Source organism: Wyeomyia smithii, chromosome 1 (genome assembly GCF_029784165.1).
Source record: "Wyeomyia smithii strain HCP4-BCI-WySm-NY-G18 chromosome 1, ASM2978416v1, whole genome shotgun sequence".
Lineage (NCBI taxonomy): Eukaryota > Metazoa > Arthropoda > Insecta > Diptera > Culicidae > Wyeomyia > Wyeomyia smithii.
Window position 1 is genome coordinate 22,996,277 of NC_073694.1, and position 16,336 is coordinate 23,012,612.

Genomic DNA, 16,336 nt, shown 5'->3' on the forward strand with positions numbered 1-16,336 from the left:
AACCTTTGAGTGATAGGATTATAATCGACCACGTTTAAAATTCTGGAACGCTTTTGTATTTTTAGATTTATTGAATTTGAATAGAATTGAATAGAGGAATCTTATACTCTTGGACCCTTGGATTCTTGATATCTTCAAATTCTATTACTTATACATTTCAGAATCCAATCTCGAATTGGACAAATTTGGACAGCCAGACTTGGAAAATCACTTTTGAAGTTCTATGTGGAATCTTTCTGATGTTGGATACCAAAATTTGTGGTTTCCTTGAATCTTAGGCTAGACTCTGTATAGGATTGCCCAGAGTCTCAAACTGTCGATTTTTTTGTTTTGGAATCTGAACTTTTGGACACTCCTACATTCAAGACTTATGGTATTTTAGACTTGTAAATACAACCTTTGAATAGCACAACAATTCTGTCAGTAATGAATTGACGATTTTCATCCGCTTTTTAAGATTCATTTACTGTGAAGACATACGATTGAGAAAAAATACCATGGGAGTTTATAAAGAGGTTCTTGCAATAGAGGTTTCTACGATGCCGAAGTATCTCTTAAAACAGCCTGGAGTCTCAAGAACTAAAACTATGATGTTCAAATGATGTATCTCATTCCGTCCCGAACGCTCGGCAATAACGGACGCATTAAGTGGTTGTCTCGCTATAAAACCGATATTGTGTAGAAAAAATCGAAAGCTTACCCGGTCGCGTTTCAAAGGGTGCGAAGTGCGGTGTGAAGTTAATCTGATAATCCGCAGTGAAGGTCATCCTGCTATTGTGCTTGAGTGGTGTCGCTGCGCAGCTGCCCGTTCCAGCACCGAAAGACTCGGTGATTGTTCTATTGAAGACAACAAAGAAGAAGAGGTACGTGTTTTTTTTGCCACTGTACTGTTGCGCTAGTTTGAGCGCAATGGATGTGGATCCCTTAGCCCCCGATCCCCCGTCTCCGAACCCACCCGACCCTGTCCTTCCTGTTCAGTCTCCGTCTGTCCCTGCTTCAATCAATCCTCGTCCCAGGCTTTACCCAGACGGATCAACGGGTCCACTGGTCTTTTACATGAGGCCCAAACCAGGAGGTAAATCGCTTAACACGTTGCGAATCGCGAAGGATCTGACGTCACCATACAAGGCCGTGACTGGAATATCAAAAGTCAGACCAAACAAGCTCCGTGTTGTGGTGAATGATCTGGATCAGGCCAACGATATAGCTTGCTCCGAGCTCTTCACACGCGAGTATCGCGTGTATGTACCCGCACGAGACGTGGAGATCGACGGTGTGATAACCGATTCGAGTCTGTCTGTCGAGTGTATCCTGAGTGCAACCGGTTGCTTCAAGAATTCCAATACTGAGGCGAAGATATTGGACTGTAAGCAATTACGCTCTATGTCGCTCGTCAGCGGTAAAAAAGTATACACTCCGTCAGACTCGTTTCGCGTTACGTTTGCCGGATCTGCTCTCCCTAGCCACGTCTCGATTAACCGGGTTCGTCTGCCTGTGCGTCTGTATGTGCCCCGTGTTATGAATTGCACCAATTGCAAGCAGTTAGGTCATACAGCTGCCTACTGCTGCAATAAGGCACGGTGTGGCAAGTGTGGGGAGACTCATGCGGAAGATTCTTGCAGCGTAAACGCTGAAAAGTGTATTCGCTGCGGGGAAAATCTGCATGAGCTTTCCACATGCCCGGTGTACATACAACGCAGAGATAAAATTAAACGGTCTCTTAAGGAGCGCTCAAAGCGTTCTTACGCTGAAATTCTTAAGAAGACCGTGACCACTTCTACCATAACATCGAACCCCTTTGATCTGCTGTCTTCGGATGAAACGGACTCTGACGATCCACCAGCAGAAACGTCCTACGCCAATCCTGGAGAATCTAGAAAGAGGAAAAATATTTCCTCTCCTAAGCTTCCCAGGAAAGGCCCTAAGGTTTCTCAAGATAGAATGAATAATACGAACAAATCTAAAAGTGCTGCGGAAAAGCCGAAGCAAACTCCTCCTGGGCTTGCAAATTAAAAGTCTCAGAAGGAGTTCCCAGCACTTCCTGGAACATCTAAAACCCCAGTTGTTCCTTTTGCACATCCAGTTGATAAATCAAATGCTGGACTGGTCAATTTTTCTGACATTGTGGACTGGATTTTTGAAACTTTCAATATACCCGATCCAATTAAAATTTTTCTCACAGCATTTCTCCCAACAGTTAGAACAATTTTGAAGCAGTTGACTGCCCAATGGCCCCTCCTTGCAGCGATTGTATCCTTCGATGCCTAATTCAACTGCGTATATGAAGGATTCTATCTCTGTCTTACAGTGGAATTGTAGAAGTATTTTACCAAAAATTGATTCGTTTAAAGTTTTGATAAACAAAAACAAATGCGATGCATTTTCCCTTTGTGAAACTTGGCTTACTTCAAATATTGATCTCAACTTCCATGATTTTAATATTATTCGCCTTGATCGAGACACCCCATATGGAGGAGTACTTTTAGGGATTAAAAAGTGCTATTCTTTCTATCGTATTAACCTCCCCTCGATTCCAGGCATCGAAGTTGTCGCATGTCAAATGACAATACAATGTAAAGAGCTTTGTATTGCCTCAATATATATTCCTCCCAGAGCACAGGTTGGGCAACGGTTGCTCTTTGATTTAATAGAACTTCTTCCCTCGCCACGTTTGATTTTGGGAGACTTCAACTCTCATGGTGTGGCTTGGGGTTCCCCTTACAATGATAACCGCTCCTCTTTTATCTATAACCTTTGCGATGACTTCGACATGACTATTTTGAACAACGGTGAAATGACACGTATCCCGAAACCTCCAGCACGCCCAAGCGCTTTGGATCTATCCTTATGTTCGACGTCGCTACGGTTGGATTGCACATGGAAGGTAATCCTCGATCCTCACGGTAGCGACCATTTGCCTATTCTTGTTTCAATTAATAACGGGTCAACTCGCATGCGACCAATTGACACTCCGTATGACCTCACACGGAATGTCGATTGGAAGTTATACGAGGAAATGATTTCAAAAGCGGTCGAGTCGATTCAACATCATCCACCACTTGAAGAATACAACCTCCTCGCGGGCTTGATTCTCGACGCCGCGTTTCAAGCCCAAACGAAGAAATATCCCGGCGTAACGATCAAAGAACGGCCTCCCACTCTGTGGTGGGACCAAGAGTGCTCCGATGTCTACACGCAAAGATCCGACGCGTTTTTGGCCTACCAGAAGGGAGGTAACCTGGCGACTATTTACGGCATTCGGAGCTTCATACCAAGCTTAAAAGCTTGGCTAAAGCAAAGAAACGCGGATATTGGCGTCGGTTCGTGAAGCCCGAAGAATGCGGAATCGCGTAACGGTCAACGAAAGCGAGGAGTCTTCAAGTCGGTGGATATTTGATTTTGCCAGGAAAGTATGTCCGGACTCTGTTCCTGCGCAAAACATTGTTCGCGATGCGTCACCGGGCCACGACGCGATAGAATCACCTTTTACGATGGCAGAATTTTCGGTTGCCCTCCTGTCCTGTAACAATAACGCGCCTGGGTTAGATAGAATCAAATTCAACTTGTTGAAGAATCTACCCGGCAATGCCAAGAGGCGCTTGTTGAACTTGTTCAATAAGTTCCTGGAGCAAAACATTGTACCGCAGGATTGGAGCAAGTGAAGGTGATCGCCATCCAAAAACCAGGGAAACCAGCTTCTGATCACAACTCTTATAGGCCGATTGCAATGCTATCCTGTATCCGGAAATTGATGGAAAAAATGCTACTCCGTCGTTTAGACCATTGGGTCGAATCAAATGGTCTACTATCAGATACTCAATTTGGCTTCCGCCGTGCCAAAGGGACGAATGATTGTCTTGCGTTGCTTTCAACAGATATTCAGCTGGCGTATGCTCGCAAAGAACAAATGGCGTCTGCGTTCTTGGACATTAAGGGGGCTTTTGATTCCGTTCCTATTGACATTCTTTCGGGTAAACTTCACCGACAAGGATTTTCTCCAATTTTGAACAATTTTTTGCACAATTTGTTGTCCGAAAAGCACATGCATTTTACGCACGGCGATTTGGCAACTTTTCGAATTAGTTACATGGGTCTTCCCCAGGGCCCCATGTTTAAGCCCCCTTCTTTACAACTTTTATGTAAATGACATCGACGAATGTCTGGCAAATTCATGCACGATAAGACAACTTGCAAGCGACAGTGTAATCTCTGTTACAGGGGCCAAAGCTGCCGATTTGCAAGGACCATTGCAAGATACCTTGGACAATTTGTCTGCTTGGGCTTTACAGCTAGGTATCGAATTCTCTCCGGAGAAGACTGAGATAGTAGTTTTTTCTAGGAAGCATGAACCTGCTCAGCTTCAAACACAATTAATGAGTAAAACGATTTCTCAGGTTTTGGTACACAAATATCTTGGTATTTGGTTCGACTCTAAAGGCACCTGGGGTTGTCACGTGAGGTATCTGATGAAAAAATGTCAACAAAGAGTGAATTTTCTTCGTACAATAACCGGACAATGGTGGGGAGCCCATCCAGGAGACCTTATAAGGCTTTACCAAACAACGATATTGTCTGTTATTGAGTACGGGTGTTTCTGCTTCCGCTCCGCAGCAAACACACATTTGATCAAACTGGAGCGAATACAATATCGTTGTTTGCGTATCGCCTTGGGTTGCATGCAATCGACCCATACGATGAGTTTGGAGGTCTTAGCTGGAATACTACCATTGAAAAACCGCTTTTGGAGCCTGTCTTTTCGTATTCTTATCAAATGTGAGGTTTTGAACCGTCCTGTGATTGAAAATTTTGAAAGGTTAATCGAACTTAATTCTCAAACCCGTTTTATGACATTGTATTTCAATCACATGTCCCAAAATATTAACCCTTCTTTGAATATTCCAAATCGTGTCAACTTATCAAATACACCCAACGCAAACGGGGAACATTTTATTACTTTGGGGCAATTTTTTATTACTTATTGTGTCTTATGACTGCGCATTATACACAAATAGTAATAACCGAAAAGTAACAAAAATTATGACGGCCACACGCTTGTATGTGTTTCTGCAGGAGAACATACAGCCAAGCACCGCAATGCATGTGTTAGCAAAACTTCACTCGCTGCATTTGTATTGATGCAACGATCAGATTAATTTTTGTCCTCTTCATCCACACCTAATGAGAATCTCACCCGTCAACCTCAAATGTCTAATTAGAAACACTTTTGTTTCGTCCCGCAGTGTTTATTTGAAATGAAAATATGTTATACTGTCTGAACACAGTTGCCGAAGTTGCGAATATTGTTCTGGATGGGCACGAATTTTGTATTTTCAAACAGGTGCAAATGAGTTTCCATGAACCAATGAGTATGTGTTTTGGATAGCTTGCAAGAAAGCGAATGTTTTTGTTTTTGTCTAACGCAGTTTACAGATCGTGATGTCAATTGAAGACGCATTCCAAGTCTTTGAAATCATCAACGTTTGCATACTCTATGACGGGGAAAATGCTGCTTGGCAGCTCTTGTCATATTCTTTCTCTACTCCGTATGCATACAACGAGCGAACTAATACACGCTCACCGGATGAATTGGAGATTGAAGGAACTTGTAACATGTGCAACATATGCGACGGTGTGTGATTTTTGTTTTCTTGAGATGGAAAGGGAGCAGTTTTTGACAGAAAAAATCGTGCATGTGATTGAAACGACCATTATTAGACAGTCGTACTCCCGTAACACGTGCTAAATATATGACAGTATGTGTTGTTACTTGACTGGGGAAGAATTTTATTGCCTTTTAAGTAATAGGTTTGTTACCTTAAAGGCAACTTTGCGCTATTGCTTCTAAAGTAATAAGGAAAAGTTTTGCGTGTACTTCTAATTCTACTGTGTTTTTCGATACATCCATGATAGAAGAAACTCGTGGAATCCCGGATCATTTACGCGTGCAGCAGATCCCCAAATTTTTTCTAATAAATATCGAAATATCAACTGCGACAATATGTTCTTCACTGACGGATCACTTCTCGATGGGTCCACTGGCTTCGGTATCTTCAATAACAATTTAACCGTCTCCCATGAGCTCGATAATCCTGCTTCTGTTTACGTCGCAGAATTAGCTGCAATTCAGTACACCCTAGGGATTATCGAAAAAATGCCCACGGACCATTATTTCATCTTTACGGACAGTCTCAGTTCCATTGAGGCTCTCCGATCGATGAAAGATGTTAAGCACTCTCCGTATTCCCTGGGGAAAATACGGGAACATCTGAGTGCTTTATCCGAAAAATCGTATCAGATTACCTTAGCGTGGGTCCCTTCTCACTGCTCGATACCGGGTAATGAGAAAGCGGACTCTTTGGCTAAGATGGGCGAAACAAACGGTGAAATTTATGAAAGACCAATTGCTTTTAATGAGTTTTTCGCACTTGTACGTCAGAATACGATCATTAGGTGGCAAAATTCTTGGACTAGAGGGAAACTGGGAAGGTGGTTACATTCCATTATCCCCAAGGTATCGACGAGCCCGTGGTTCAAGGGGTTGGATGTAGGTCGAGATTTCATTTGCGTGATGTCGCGGCTTATGTCCAATCACTATAGATTTGATACGCATCTCCGTCGTATTGGGCTCGGGGAAAGTGGTATCTGTGCCTGTGGTGAAGGTTATCACGACATAGAGCACGTTGTTTGGTCATGCCCTGTACACCGTGACGCCAGGTCTAGATTAATAGCTTCCCTGCAGGCCGAAGGTAGGCAGCCGGCTGTTCCTGTCCGTGATGTTTTGGCCAGCCGTGACCTATCCTACATGTCCCTTATATACATTTTCCTGAAATCCATCCACGCTCCAGTCTAGTCCCATTCCTTCCCATCAACATTCAACAAAACGGCAAGAACACGTCATAGACCTCGATTTTGGAATCATCAACTGAACTCCACACGAATCCGCCAGGACCTGAGAAGCCGAGGCCTTTCGTGATATCTTGGCTTGAACAACAACGAACCATAACCAGCAACTGAACCCCGCACAATACTTCCAGGACCCGAGGATTACAAGCCCCTGTCCCAGCTCATAACATCGTGGCTTAGCAGAACAAATCCATACATGCTGCATATTCATGGCCATTCGACGATCATCAGACGACCATTCAACTACAAAACAATAATTGAAAAATATATGCTAGTTTTAAGATAGGCTTAATTTCAGCTCGTAGTCGACAGCGAGTATAAAAAATTTGCTTAAAGATTTTAAGTCATCAGATATAATTGGCGCCGTTAAACATTAAATTGTATTTGTGCCGTGTCAAAAAAACGATAGGTGAAGAAAAAAAAGATGTATCAATCTTACAAGAAGAAAAACAGGAGATGTTTTATGAAAATTAGAAAAAGCCTTAGAAAAAAATTGTTGTTATCAATTAAACATAATGCGAAGAAATATTTTTGACAAATTCGAAATTTTCTATTTTTCTACATATTTAGCATAAAATCATTTACAAAAAAATAGATAGAGAAAAACAATAACCTTAAAACGCTTCCTTGAGGGTGCGGCACAGGTTTCTCTCAGAGCAGCATTTCCGTAACATTTTTTGACTCTCGATGCACTTTAGCCGCCGTTTTCTTTGAATGAAATGTTAGTTGTCCATCTAACATTCTCTAAATCAAATGAATTCCACTTCAAATGTCAAATTGATCCAATCTCAGTTCAAATCAAAATCTAATACAATTTTAATTCAATCCCTACCCAATCGAAAATAAAATCCATAAAAAATAATATCGAAATCGTATTCTAATCTACTAATCTACTGATCATATTTAAACCCAATTCGATTCCTATCAGATCCAAATTCTTTTCGAAGTCAACCTAAATCCAATCGAAATTTAATCCTCAAACCGGATCCAAATCCACTAAAAATTGTGCTCAATTCAAAAATCAAAATTCGAAAATCAAAATCCAACTCAAATTGAATTTTTGGGTGTCTGTTCAAATGAGGATTCTGGAATTTATGCACGTTTTCTATGCGGATTCCGTATTTGGTGAGTTTTTTGCGTGACTCCGGAATTTCCCTGAACAGTTGGTTTTTACGAGATACGTTTTCATTTTTTCCCAAAATTTTTAAAACAAAACTTTCAGTTGATTCACAAGTGGCAGAACGTATATTTTTTAGTATTTCTCAAAGGTATTTAGCAGACATTATGAACTCTTTGATAGCGAAGGTTTTTTTTACAAAGATTCCAGGGATTAAGGGTGGACCCTACCCTGGAAAGTCGAAAAATAATAAATTTTCGTATTTTTTTTTCGGATGCTTAGAGTAGAGTGATGTGTTCGGATATTGTGGCTATTGATTAAGGTATATTTGAAGATATATTTTGCACGTTCTGGATACAAATATAGTGAGGATTACGCCGAAGCAGCGTTTCTTTCGAAACCATGTTTTTTCAACTGGTGGTAAATTTTTCTCAGCATCTACTGAACCGATTTTGCTGAATTTTTTTTAACATGTAAAAATGGATTATCTAACTTGTTACGTAGCCGTTTTTTGATATCTGAGTTTTTCAAGGTTTTATGATTTTTAAAATAGTGATTTTTCATGAAAAAAAAACATTTTTTCACTAAAATGGCCGCCATTTTGGCAATTTTTGGAATTTTCAAAAACGGCTACGTAACAAGATAGATAATATGTTTCTATATACTGAAAAAAAATTTCAGCCCGATCGGTCAACTAGAAGCTGAGAAAAACTTACCACCAGTTAGGTACTGATTTAGAGAGAGCATCCACGTTCCCAGCTGCCAACAGTGTAATACTCACTGTATTTACATTCACGACATGGAAAATACATCTTCAAATATACCTCAATCAATAGCCAAAATAGCCAAACACTTCACTGTACTCTAGACAGCCAAAAAAAATATGAAAATTCATGATTTTTCGACCTTCTAGAGTAGGGTCCCCACTTAAGTGTTTCTTACGCAGCTTTGAGAGTTTTTCGTGGATTTATGCACTTGAAATTCCCCGCAAAAAAACCGATTTCAGTTGTATTAGGGCTGAAAGATCAACTCCAAATCAAACTTCCAAAAAATTGTTTTTTTTTTAAATAAAAAAAAATTTCAAATAATGTCAGGTTTAGTCGTTTAATGCATTTCTACGACATTTGGCACCAAAAAATTCCTGGCATAGCATATTTGATCATCAAAATTAAGCAAAAGTCATTTTTATTTTGTTGTCTGTGATTGAAAAATACCGGTTGCTTTATGTTCGAATCTTGGTTGGTAAGCAGGCGATCACCTGCATTATAGAGAGTAATAAAAACTAACAACAAGAGTCGTGTCTGGTTGTAGTTTTACTTTAAAACATTACGGAAACTACTAACAATTAATTAGAAAACCTCTTCAACTCAAAAAGTAATATTTTATTCACTCACTGCTGAAATATCGATACAATTGACTCCAAAGTTCCTAACATTTCACACTATCTCATAGCCGAGTTTAATCACGTACTTGCAAGAGAGCTTACTGTTAGATGTGGGGTAACAATTAGTTTGATCAACAATGAGCACGTTTCAGTACTCGACTAACGCGACTATATAACACGTCCCGTTATTGTAGACTTTGATTAGGCCGGCTGAGCCAAGCTATCATCGTTCTAGGAAATGATTTCCAACGGTTTTGTTTTTTTTTTGTTTCTATTCAAATGTGCTCCGTGTTACGATGGAACTTTCTTCAACTTTGTTGCCACCTGGTTATCTTCTTTTTCTTCTTCTTGTACCTACCTAGAGGTAGTAGCAGCAGTCCGAAGTCGATTCATCATTCCCGATCCCAACATAAACCATTTCTTTTACCAGCTCGATGACACTTTTACGATTTCTTTTGACGTATGTACTGCGACCAGAACAGAACGATCCTTCCTTCTTTTCCCGCCCGGGGTCGGTCGGTTTCCCATCGCAGCATGCGTCCTTGCGGGGAACGATCGAACAGCTGTTCGGCCTGCTTAGATCGTCGTCTGTACGTGTGCGAGTAATCCCTCAACCCAGAATGATCCTATTCCTGTTTAAACTTCACCCGGCTGGTCTGGAATTAATTTTGGCCATGAAAATGTTCCATCGGTTCATTCCTCGTTTTGATTTCGTTATCACCCTAGTAGGAAAACGAGAAGGTTCGCTCGGAGCAAAGTGTGATTACGCAATCCTGCAAGGAGGACGACGACGACAATTCTGCAGAAATCATCATCATCATCATCCGAAAAGCTAGCTGCTGCTCACAGGTGGAGAATTTCCACCGCCCGCCGCCTAGTAGGGGGAAAAGCAACAACGAAAAATATCATCATCCGGAGTTCCCTTTTAATCGTGTTCTTTACGTGCACGTTACGGCATTCCTACGGAATTGTTACTCACTGTTTAGCAGGGCTTTAAACTGCTGTTTGTTGATGAGAGAGAATTTGTTGCGAGAGAATGAGTGCCGAGCACAGTGCACCAGCTCGCTGCGGGCGAGGGGTGCGTCGATCCGCTATTTTGAATGAGGGGCTGCGCGCAAGGGGTGACAAACTCCGGAGCAAATGAAAATATTATAATATCAATGTTTCTCCTCTTCGTCGGGGTCGGTCGGCGATGGTTTCATATCTTCCTTCTTGCCTGCTGTTGTTGGCTTTACTTGGATGGATGGAGATTTTCCTTCTTGCTTCGTGTTCGTTTGGGCCTCTCGTTTGCTCTTTCGTGAGAGGTGCGGATTTGAAGAAAGAAAGGAAGAAAAAAAACATAATAAACTGAAGGCACCAGCTGTTGACTGGTTGGTTGGCTGGTTTGGCTAGCCGCACTCAGAATACTCGTCTCGGGTTCAGTTAGACTTTGGCAAACGTCTCGTCGTGAGTAATCGATGCGCTCTGGCGTGTCTTGTTTTGATTGTTATCCGAAGCTCTCGGAGGAGGAAGTTCCGGTTGCGCTCGTTTGTTGGAACGCGTTCAGTTAGTACTAGAAGAACTAGAAACCGGAGCTAGTTTTATAGTGCGCTAACTAGTTTTATAGTTCGCGTACTCTCGTCGTGGAAAGGCAAGAAAGAAAGTGCATCCTTCCGCGTTGTGGTATTAGTGGACCAGTTATTGTTGTTGGTTTTTTGTTACGGTTCAACAAAATATTTCGGTTCGGATATTGATTTTCCTTGGCTCAGCTCAGCTCAGCGGTTAGCACTGCGTTTAATTGAGGTTAAGTTACGTGTGAAGAAACGTCGAGGTGGAACGCAGCCGAAAGAGATACGAATTAGAGTAGGCATTGAAGGGTGTACTTTTTGTACATAGCAGCGCACAGTGTATGCGCTGCGTGTGAAGTACAGGGGAGTACAGTGGGACGACGAGGGGTGATGCAGTGAAGGTTCACGTCCACCGAGAGAGCGAGAGAACGGGGGAAAGTAAGGTTGGATTTCAGCTCGTTTTAGCTGTGCCCGTTAGCGCGGATCATAACATCGCGAACTGTTGGACCAAAGACAGGACAGCAGCGTAAGCAAACGTGAGTGAGACAGAACGACGGATATGTGTGTGTGAGAGAAAGAGAACGAGAGGAAAGGGGTTTACATACCTCAGCAATCAAGTAAGAAGAGGAATGGGGAAAAAGTGTAAGAATCAGATGTGACACAATCTCCGCGATACGCTGTTGGAGCTCGCTTCGAGCCTTATGCTATGAGTCAGCCCGTAGACGGCGGAGACCGGCAGCGACGAAGGAAACGCTAGTGAGCGGTCGCGAGGCCAAGTCAAGTGGCAGTCAAGGCAGTCGTGGTAAGAACAAAGAAGGCGAAAAAAACATCATCGTCAGTGTTTGGACTCTCGTACTGAGGAGGAGGATACACCCAATTTGCTTGCCTTGCTGGCCTGCCAGTAATGGGCAAGAACGTCTCCAGAATTGAACTCGGACGGATTGTTGGCGGTGCAGGTGCGGTTGTCAGCTACGACGGCGACGACGACGACGACGAATCGCAACATGTTATGCGGCCGCAGCGGTCGACGACATCGTCAAGAACTTCGAATCGAAAAAGTGATTTTTAGAGTGTAATTCGAGCGCGATTTTGGGTGCGGTAAGACAAATCTCCTAGAATATCAGCGACTACTTGATTGGTCGGTGCAGGGAGCAGTAGTGACCAGATAGTGAAGTGCCAGCAGGAGAAGTGTGTGGTGGAATAGTTGGTGGTGTTGTGTCGTTTGTAGGCAAAGCAGGCGAGAGGCGGTTGCGATCCAAATAGTGGTCGATTTTTGCAGCCTCAAGAGTTGTCGAAGAGTAATGTGAACGTGTATGAGTGCATGTCACGCGCGCATTACTCGAAGTATTTTGTATTTCGCTTCTCTACCTTCTTCTTCTGCCTCACACTGTTCGCCTCGACTCGATCGATGGGTTTGTAAGAAGTAAATCAAAAAGGTGCCAGGAAAAAGTAGAAGCGGAGTAAAATAGCGGAGGAAAAAAAGTATGTGTGCTGCGCCGCTTCTCCTCTCGTTGTTTGGCCCACCAGTCGCACAGAGGCGGTCGAGCAGAGTGTAAAGTATTGGCAACATAGCAGAAATTAATATTGTTTGAGAAGAATAATCGACGGGGACGACCAGCAAGCAAGCAGTGAGTGAGTGGTTTGAAAATAAAACAACACAAGAAGAATACGAAGACGGAATGGAGCAATAGTAAGAGTCGAAGGGGGAAGGAAGCAGAAGTGCAGTGCAGTGCAGTGCGGTGCAGTGCAGTGTTGAATAAACGAGAGTTCCTGCTGCAATCGAAGAAGGCTGTGGAGTGTGGGGAGTGCAGGCGCGCGAGAGGAATAGAGAGCAATATCAAATGCACATAGTTTTTTTTTTCTCGTGTTGTTATTATTGCTGTTGCACTTATAATAGATTCATGCGCTGCACCAACACAGGCCGGGCGAAGTGAACACAGTCGACGACTCCCACAGAGACCGTTCCGTGCGCAGTGAGAGGAGTGTGTGCAAAGTGTGGCTGGCTGCGGCGACCGAAAAGTGTGGAAAGGCAATAGAAATCTACGAGCCCCGAAGTCAGTGTCTTTGTTCAAATTTGCACGGAAAGAGAGTGCCAGCAGCTTGCAGGGCCTACTCGATCAAAGTAAAATCACAGTGTGCAAATCTAGTTTTATCAGTGTAAAGTTTGCCCTACAGGGAAGTGCCACCAATCTATCAACTGTCATGCCCCGGTGTCAGAACCATCATCACCTGTCAAACGGAGACGTGTGTACTCCGTCGATCGACCGGTCGGAGGAACCCCGGGTACCTCCACGGTACGGAAGTACACCGCCAGCACCGGCTAGTCTCTGCTAGGAGACACCCAAAAAAAAAACCTCGAGTGGACTTCCCATTCCTCGTCTCCGGTACAGGTGTACCTGGCCTGGCGAGTTTTATTTATGGTGCAAAAGTTGGCCACAAGCAAGACGAAGTCAGTGGAAAGCGGAGGACGCAAACGGCACACTCAATGAAGAATAAGCAGCAACAGCAGGCACCAAAGAAGAAGCAGAAGCAGCAGCAACAGCAACAGAAGAAAAACTTGGATATCATGTTGAGCTCTTCCTACTACATCTATGTAAGTTTTCTTGTCAATTTAATAACCCCCCGATTTCGTAAAGATTAGCTCACACGGCTGCCAGTTCAACCGAATTCCACCGTCTCGAAACGCACCTTCACTTCTGCTGATACCGAGCAGCTTCTCGCTAATGTCGGTTCGGTATGGTCCCATCCGATATATATATCCGAGACGGCCCTTGTTTCGCACTGCACTGGTAGTGGTTCAATTGCAAACGGATCGACCGACCGATTGACAGTCAGTCAGGCATTTTATGCAAAAATGCTTGTTCAAATGTGTAATTCCATTATCCGCATTCGAGAAAGAAACGCACACTTTTTTCCCTTTATCAGTCTTGCCTTGGCTGGCCTGCTGGATTTTCGCTCCGTTCGGTTGGCAACGGGACCGTTTTTCCCCATTTTTTGGTCAATAAAGAAAAAGGCAAACAATAACAATAGCAATGCGTTTCGAAGATGCGCGAAACAAAAGTGGCAAATGGTAATAATTGAGTGGATTCACCTGCTGCTGCTACTTCGTTCCGAAGTTGGGGAGTCATCGGAGTAAAGTGGTGTACCCCCCTCCGTGGCCTGAGAAGCTGCTAATCGGTAAAACCGATCTGCCTCTCGTTTTTTTTCGGTGTATTTTGCGATATGATTGCGGTTTTATTTTTTTTTTTTTCGCGCGATCATGTTGGTAAGCATTGCAATCTTTGTGCTGTGCGGCTCTAGGCCTACCGAGGTGGGGATTCAAAAGACATTTTTTCCTCCTCGCCTCGATAGGTTATTGTTTCCTCACACCAACAACCCTTCTGCCTGTACCTGTACCTTTTATTCGGTGCTAAATGCCAGATGACGAGACGAGCAGCGCTTGCTTCGCTGAATCGATCTGATGAACGATGATGACGGGTGACAACTTGTGCTTGGCCCCGGCTCTCGGTGCAACTGATTTTGCTTATATTTAGTAGCGAACGCTACGTGCTAAAATTGTGCCTCCTTTTCTTGGAATTCGCTGGATATTCGCTGAATTGTACTGCGTAATTACAGTTTCATACGGTCATAGAGCTTCATGCTGCGTTGATTTTTGGCTGATGGAACTGAATAAGAAAATATCTCACATTTATTGATTCGATTGATTTTTTGAATCAATACCTTTCAAGCACCTCCCAGATGGTCTCGAGGTATGATACTGGCCTAACAATGCCTCGGAAGATACTGTTAGTGTCAGTAGGATCGTAGCACTAGCCCCGCAATTGTCCTGTACACTAAACAGTCGGCTGCGAAGTCTGTGTATAAATAAACAGAAGGTCAAGTTCCGAATCGGAATGTAGCACCAAGGCTTTGCTTTGTTTTTTTTTTAAATTATACTTAGCGATGAAATGGAAATCATCTTTAAAAAGCTACTAAGATCTGATCCGTCTTATCCACATTTGTTATGGTGAGCAAATTTAGAATTACCGCAGCAAAAACAAAAAAGCACAAGATCAGATAGAAGTAACACTTTAAAACAGACCTAGAATTATGAATCGCTAAAATTACGAGAAAGAAACATAAAAAGGCCACAAAGGAACATGAAAAACTCACCAAAAACGCAGCAGAATCCATTGAAAGACTTGAAAAAGGTGTAGATATAAATCATTAAACTCTTAAATTCGATATTAAAAGTAGAATAAGCACATAAAAGTATTATGACGAGTTTGAGATATTCCACAAAAATCCATGCCAAAAATTAACTGCAAAACGGCACAAAAAACTCTCAAAAAAAATTAACAAAGTATTGACAAGACACACAAAAACACGAGAATGTCATTAAATTCAATAAAAAATACAGAAAAATGCAAGAAAAAATAATACCAAAAAAAAAAACAATCAGAAGCGACGCAAAAATCCAAAAACAAACACAAAGATGCTTAACAAAAAGACGTAAGAAGGTAAAAAATGAACAAAGAACCAAACAAAACAAAAATACTGCAAAAAAGTAACATGAAAGTAACAAATAACCAACAAAGAAAGTATAGAAATATCATGAAAAGTGCAAGAGCGACGTACGCAAAAAGTGAAAAGACTTAAAACCAAAGCAAAAAATTACAGGAGGGTTGTGTGCAAAGCCACGACCGCAAGGTTGAAGTAGAATACTTTTACAAGAAAGATAACCCGGCTGCTTGCGTGTCAGTCATTTTTTCTAGTAAATAAACGTTGACCGTTCATTGGCAGTATTGTAATTTCTTTTTGTTTGATATTTTGAATGAAGTTCATTGAATATTTTTAAATTTTGTGCAAATGAGGAGTTAAGGTGCTGCCGAATTGTAATATGTACATTTAATACGACATCATTAAACAGGAACGGAACAAAGGCTACGGTTATGCAGAACGCGAATAACGGCGCGATGCGATTCGCCTTACCGTGGTGAAACGTACAGCTCTTTTTAAGGCGAAGTATAATTTCGACACATTTCGTCTTGCCGAATCGCATCGGGCCGTTATTTGCGTACTGCATGACCGTAGCCAAACATTCAGCGACGCAAACACGTAATAATAGTCAGAGTATGCATGTAGATGAAGATAATTAACTTTGGATTATAGCGCAAAACGAGAAAATATTAACTCTTCAAATATTTATTTGTGTTCTTCAAATTTCAGTAGTTCAATTTAATATCCGATGAAATGTCTGTTTATTATCTGATGAAGCACTTATATAGGCCAAATGATGCATTCCCAATTTACTAGGTCCATAACTCTGCCCACCGTGCTTGGTAAAGCAATCGTATAACGACCAATCAGAGGTCGAAATTTGTGTTTTGACAAGGCTTAAGAATT

General features: G+C 42.2%; 1 protein-coding gene across 4 annotated transcripts in view; it reads left to right on the forward strand.

Annotated features, from left to right (window-relative positions):
• LOC129718914 (serine/threonine-protein kinase tousled-like 2) overlaps positions 1 to 16,336 on the forward strand; it is a 250,180-nt gene that overhangs the window by 174,142 nt on the left and 59,702 nt on the right. The window contains exon 1 of one of the 4 annotated variants that reach the window (XM_055670133.1): positions 10,763 to 13,544. The exons of the other annotated variants lie outside the window; for them this stretch is intronic. Within the exon in view, the coding sequence (XP_055526108.1) occupies positions 13,437 to 13,544 (108 nt within the window). The 5' untranslated portion in view covers positions 10,763 to 13,436. Of the gene's footprint in view, positions 1 to 10,762; positions 13,545 to 16,336 lie in introns of those variants that run through there. 4 annotated transcript variants of the gene reach the window in all.